At 37.4% G+C, this 6,901-nt stretch overlaps 1 protein-coding gene across 1 annotated transcript in view; it reads left to right on the top strand.

Annotated features, from left to right (window-relative positions):
- The window catches only part of Ddx4 (DEAD-box helicase 4), an 86,187-nt gene that overhangs the window by 23,624 nt on the left and 55,662 nt on the right, over positions 1 to 6,901 (top strand). Inside the window, 2 exon segments of the mRNA XM_008840383.1 lie at positions 563 to 640; positions 3,544 to 3,594. Of these exon segments, the coding sequence (XP_008838605.1) occupies positions 563 to 640; positions 3,544 to 3,594 (129 nt within the window).

Genomic DNA, 6,901 nt, shown 5'->3' with positions numbered 1-6,901 from the left:
CCCTCGGTGCCCACAGAATGGTTAAATAGGTAAAGGTGCTTGCTACTAATCCTGACAACCTAAACCTTTGATCTTTGAAGCCCATATGGTGGAAAGATAGAACCCACAAATTGTCCTCTGACCTTCACATTATGTGTGCACATGTCTCTCTGTGCACACATACATACAAATAAGTATGTTTCTTTTGGCTGGGTGTGGTGGCATATGCCTTTAATCCCAGCACTCAGGAGGCAGAGGCAGGCAGAGGGCAGATCTCTGTGAGTTGGAGGCCAGCCTGGTCAACATAGGGAGTTCCATATCAGCTAGGGATGTTTTGAGACCTGATCTCAAAACAAACTCCAAAACCAGAACATAGTGTAAAATTTTCAATAGTAAAAATTTTCACTTTGGAAGAACGTAGTGTTTAGGTCTGTCAAGGTGAGGCGGGTTCAGCAAATATGTTGTTTCTAAAAGTCCCTATACTATTCTTTTCCCAACCTTGAAAATTGTCTTACTCTTCATTCCTAGGTTTTGATGATACAATTAATTTTGCATGTTAAAGAATATTAATAAACTTTTTCAGATACTGGCAAGTCTAGTAAAAGAGAGAACACACCCACAACTGGTGGTTTTGGAAGAGGAAAGAGTTTTGGAAACAGAGGTAATTATATTTTATAACCAAAATTTTAGTTGATTTGAAGGTTTTCAAGTTATTTTATGATTTAGCCATAGTGTAAAAGTAGCAGTTTATGCTGTTAGGATGTGTGTGGTGTTCCATTTGCCTTTTAAAGAAAGAATTATTATTTTGAGTATGTGTGAATGAATATGTGCCATGGTGGTGCAGGTGTGGAGGTCAGAAGATCTCCTTACATGTGGGTTTTGGGGATTGAGCTCAGGCTTTCCACAAGTACTTTTTTCCCCCACTATGCCATCTCATTGACCCTCCATTTGCCTTTAAAAAAAAATTCTCTGGGCTGGAGAGATGGCTCAGTGGTTAAGAGCACTGACTGCTTCAGTTTGGGTCCAACCACTGGATCCTGGTTAACCTACTGAGTCCCATCCTTGAAAGAGACTGACTCTCCTCCCAGCAGCATTGGTTGCCAGTAGTTCCTCAGGTAGGGTTGAAGGTCTCTTACCCACTTCCCCACATCTATGCTGGGATTTTGTCTGCTTTGAGTTTTCATGGGACTTATGCATGCTGTCACTATTGCTGTGAGTTCATATGAGTAACTGACCAGCTGTCTGGAAAACTCTTATTTCCTTGTGGTCATCTATCTCCGACTCTTACAGTCTTTCTGCTCCCCTTTCTGCAATGACCCCTGGGCCTTGGGAGGCAGAAGTTTGAAATAGGTGTTCTATTCAGGGATAAGCATTCTGCAGCCTCTTGTTCTCTGCACATTGTGCAGTTGTGAGTTTTTGTGTTAATTACCTGCTGCATAAGGAAGCTTTGCTGGCGAGAGTTGAAAAGTGCATTAATCTATGTGTATAAGAAGTCATTAGGAGTCAGTTTAATACTATATCTATTTAGCAGAAAACTGGCATTAGGCTCTCACCTATGTACTGTGACCTGTGTAGCCTCAGGTTCCTAATTTAAAACTTAGTTTTTATGGAATCATGTTCTTTTTAAAGGGATCACACACATAAAAAGTCTCTATTAAAAGAAATTACTTTTGTCTCAGTCATATAGTGAGGCTATAGGTACTTCATAAAAATTGTATATTAAATTTAATGGAATTTTATTTCTAGAAAGGCCTTTGCAGTTTTGTTGAATTGGAGGCTGTTCAGTGACTTGAGACATACATACATATATTATGCATATAAATTGGACAACTGCCCAAATAATTGGTTGGTTCTTACTTTAAAGACGCACAAGTGTAATTGAGTATTTTATAATTTAGTTTGAGAGAGAGAGAATAGATTAGGGGGGGGTTCAACTCTGTTGCCCAGGTAGGTTTCAAACTCATGGGCTCCAATGATACTCCCTACTCAGCTTCCAAATAGAATGACTTAGACATATGTTTTTATGAAAAAAAATTGAAAGTGAAGTTTGATGATTTTTGTTGTTGTTATCAATAGGCAAAGGGGCTAGAGAAATGACTCAATGATTAAGAGCACTGGCTGCTCTTGCAGAGACCCTGTGTTCAATTTCCAGAACTCACATGGTGGCTAACAAACTATCTGTAACTCCAGTTCCAGGGGATCTGACACCCTCTTCTGACCTCCATGAGCATTGCACAACACGGATGCACTTACATATATGCAGGCAATACACTCATACACATAAAATAAAAATAAGATAATTTTTTAAAAAATAGGCAGACAGAAAATAGGGGTTCTCTATTACTGAGAAAGGACAGATGATCACAGATAATTATTTGTATCATTTTGCTAGATGATGGGATTGTGAATTAATTTGTAAAATTGAATTTTTTTGTGCATACATATTCATGTCTATGTGCACCTGTATGTATGGATGTGCATGTGGTGGTTTTTTTTTTTTTTTTGATCTTTTGAGACAGGATTTTCCTATAGCCCCAGCTGACCTGGAACTCACTGTATAGACCAGGCTGGTCTCAAACTCACAGAGATCTATCTGTCTGCCTCTGCCTCTACCTCCCAAATGCCGGGAATAAAGGTGTACTACCATGCCCAGCTCACGATCTTATTTTTTGAGACTGGTATCTTCACTGAATCTGAAGCTCACCAATTTGGCTAGACTGCCTGGTCAGTGAGTCCCAGGGATTCTCTGTCTCTCTTACCTCAGTACAGGAATTATACATGCTTATGCTGCTGTGTCTCGCTTTTTTATTTGGGTGCTAGGGATGGAACTCAAGTCTTATGCTTACACGGCAGGCAGGTTACCAAATGAGTCATCTCCCCAGCCCAGAATCAATTTTTTTTTCTTTTTTGAGATAGGGTCTCCCTGTAGCCCCAGCTGACCTGGAACTTGCTATGTAAACCAGGTTGGCCTTAATCTTACAGAGATCCACCTGCTTCTGCCTCCCAAGTGCTAGAATTAAAAGTGTGTGCCACCATACTCATCTCTAAAAATTGTTGCTATTTTGAATAGAAAGTAAGTAGTGGTTATACTGATATATACCCTCATCTAGCTATTGTGTATAGAGGAAAATAGGATATTTGAGATAATATAAAATTTGCTGAAAAGTTGTCTAACATTGAGTGGAGCTGGTAATTTAACAATATTTATTACAAACTGAATGAGTTATCATTCAATATCTATATGTAGCTTATGTATTTGTATATAGCTTAACTTATTTTGAAGGGTCATCATAATTAGTTGTTCCTGAAGGACTTCTTAGATTTATTTATATGTGCGTGCATGCATGTGTGTGTATATATGTGTGCACACCCATGCCCAGGAAGGCCAGAAGAGATCCAATCCCTTGGAGCCACCTCATATGAGTGATGGGATCTGAACTCCGGTTCTCAATAAACTCTCAACCTCTGAGCCATCTCTCTCCAGCTCTAAAAGACTTTTAAAACTACTGATGTAAAGGACAATTTTTTTCAGAGATATTCAGTTTTCCTTTATATTTTGTATAGGTTTTTTAAATAACAAGTTTGAAGAAGGTGATAGCTCTGGTTTCTGGAAAGGTAAGTTGTGATTTTGTGGTGACTTTAAAAAATGTCAGAACAGAGGTTAGAAATTCAGATTAGCAGTTTTAGTCTGGTCTAGTTCTAATTTATATTATATCTAATTTCATGAAGTAGCTATAGGAGCCCTAGGCAAGGATATAGATACAGATGAGACATCTTAATCAGTCTTCTTGCCACTTACCCTTAGTTAATCTGTGACTCTTGAATGTTACTCTGCCAGCAGAAGAAAAGGGATAGATAGTAGAAAAAGTAAATCAAGAATTAAAACTCAGGGCTGGAGAGATGGCTGAGTGGTTAAGAGCACTGGCTGCTCTTGCAGAGGACCCAGGTTCAGTTCTCAGCACTGACATGGTGGCTAACAACTGTCTGTAACTTCAGTTCCAGGGGATCTGATGCCCTCTTCTGACTTCCGTGGTCATTGCATGGCACAAGTGCACTAGATACACGCAGGTAGTACACTCATACACATAACTTTAAAAATAATAAATCTTAAAAGGAATTAAAACTCCACACTTAGGGCTGGAAAGATGACTGAGTAGGTTAAACTCAGTTGCCACTGAGTTTGATCTCCAGGATCCACATGGTGAAAAGTAGCGAATCAATATTTGAAAGGTGTCTTCTAACCTTCACACATGCCCTATGGCATGCACATACCCACGCACATACACAAATTAATAAAAATAAAACATCCCTCCCAATACAGTCTAGAACTGCTAACCTCAGATTAGTCTAAGAGGAGGATGGCTACAAAGTGAATTACTGCTCATAGTTAAAACATTCCATCTAAAGTATTGACACTCTTTGGGGAAATACAGAGATAGATGAGAACAGAATTTTGCTAGAAGATAGATGTTATTTTCCCAAATCAGACTGAGTAGATTTGGGTACAACCTTGAAACTTTTGTTTGAAAGGTATCCCTGGTGATTCTGATATGTTCTTTGTTTGAAAACTATTGACCTGTGGAGTCTTCATGACAGTACATTTTAGAGTTCCAGAGTTGTTTACTTCTCTGTTCTGCTTATGTACTAGTTGAATAATGACACTACAACAAATTGCTTTTTCTAAGCCATTTTCTTACTCCATAGAATGGAGACCATCTATTTTATAGCTATTTAGGCTTTCAGTAAGAATTTGTGTAAAAGCATCAATACTACACACACACTTGTGGTAAATAATAAATGTCATCTATCCTTATTAGATACTTGAATCTTGACCTTGGGATGAACTTGGTGATAGAGGGCTTGTCTAGTGTGCACAAGACCTTGGCTTCCATATCCAGCACTGCAAGAAAAAAAATGAGGGGCTTGATTTTATTATACTCTTTGATCTTTGAGGACTAGATTCAGTCACATAGATGCTTTTAAAATAAGATTGGGCGATTTGTTGTTCTTGCTTTTGAGATGAGGACTCCCTTTGTAGCCTAGATTAGCCTTGAACTTGTGGCTGTCCTTTTGCTTCAGCCTCCAGAGTGCTGGGATTATAGAGGTGAACCTCCATACTTGGCTTAAGATTATATTATAATATATCAAATAACATTCTTTCTTCAAACTATTGCCAGTCCCATTCTCTCAGTAGCCCTGCTTTTTCCCCCTGCCATATTCAAAAGTAAACATACATAGCATAGAATTTGTATTTATGAGGAAAAATATCACCATTTAAAATTTTCTCCATTTTTGGTGTTATAAATTTCGTTTTTGATCGTTTTGAAAGATGGTCTCCCTGTAGCCCCATTTGGCCTGAAACTCGATAAATATACCAGGCTGGCTTTGATCTCATAGCGATCCACCTGCCTCTGCCTCTCAAGTGCTTGGATTAAAGGAAGGCACCACCATGCCTGACTTTGTTGTAATCAATTTTTAACCTTACTAGTTATATTAGTTAATTTTTCTCATTGTTCTGAGAAAAGGAACTTAAGGAAGAAAGGGGTTTTTATTTAATTTAATTTTTTTTATTTTTATGTGTCTGAGTGTTATACCTGCATGTGTGTAAGTGCATCCATGTCATGCAGTGCATGCATAGCACAGAAGGGAGCTTTGGATCCTCTAAAACTAGAGTTACAGACAGTTGTAATGAGACTCTGGCTCAGGAGAGAAAGATGTTATACTTTTAGAAAGTTGGCAGGCACATAAGTTGTGTAGGCCATTTTATATCATGCAATTAATAGGTTGTAACTAATCTCATGATCATTATTTCATTTTTATTTGTGCTTGGCTTTATTTTCTGGGTCTGCAGAGATCACTTACGTTTTTAAATGTATTTTAAATGATTTGATTCACAAGAAGTTCTAAATAGTACAGAATTGATTTTCACCCAACTTCTCCTAATGTTGTTATTTTATTTTACTTTCTTAGGGCGATCAAAATAAATACAGGTTTGTTTGGTGGGAATAATTGGCCAAAGTTAATGTAAGATTCCTCTCTCTTTGCCAGGTCCTAAATTGATCTATAGGACTTTTTTTCCTTCTAAGGCAGTAAATATTAACATCTCACCATCATTATTTCAGAGCCATTCTTCTTCCCAAAAGTTTCTTTTTAAGTTCCCCTTCTTCTGCTTCACTTTCTTAAATCTTTGAAGAAAATTGTGTTAGATGGCTGTTTAAGGATACATTGACTATTGAAGCTCACATAATCAATACTAGTCTTCAGCTAGATGTCAGGATCTTCTATAAGAATATATAAAATAAAGTATTAGACTTGTACGTTTTGTGCAGGAATTAGCTAATACCCTGTAAGCTTTTGATCACTTGACATCATTATTGTTAAAGTTCTTGAATAATATACACAGATGACATGTACAAAGATAATATTGAAACTGTCTCTGTTTCCCAGTGGTGACTTTCTTGTAGCTTCTGGAAAGCTTAGTTCTATTAGGAACACAGAACTTTTAATTTTGAAAAAAATTTCATTTTTGTCTTCTGCTTGGGCATTTATCTTCAACCAGTTCTTCAGATGACTCAGGTATCTGTTAGTGTTGTAATTGGGTCCTCATACCACCGTTCATAAAAACCCTGGAAATGTTCCTTGTTACTGTCATTAAAACAGAATAGCAAGTATATCCTTGAATTATTAGGATAAATGGGGGAATGTTTGCATATATTTAAGAAGGCACCAGTTTCTCAGAGTTACTAAGAAATAGTAAATTGCAGAAAAAGACATGATGATATTAAAAATAGAACAGTCATGTATTTCTAGTGATGTGTTAGTTGCTTTTCAGAGCCATTTGATTCCTTGTGTGACTTTTTTGTTTTGTTTTGCCTAGAATAGCAATGAACAAATAGTGGGTGCTCAGTCACATACTTAACAT

The sequence above is a fragment of the Nannospalax galili genome, unplaced genomic scaffold (genome assembly GCF_000622305.1).
Source record: "Nannospalax galili isolate Female #2095 unplaced genomic scaffold, S.galili_v1.0 scaffold339, whole genome shotgun sequence".
Lineage (NCBI taxonomy): Eukaryota > Metazoa > Chordata > Mammalia > Rodentia > Spalacidae > Nannospalax > Nannospalax galili.
Note: the sequence above shows the minus strand (reverse complement) of the source record. Positions and strands in the feature narration are given on the sequence as shown.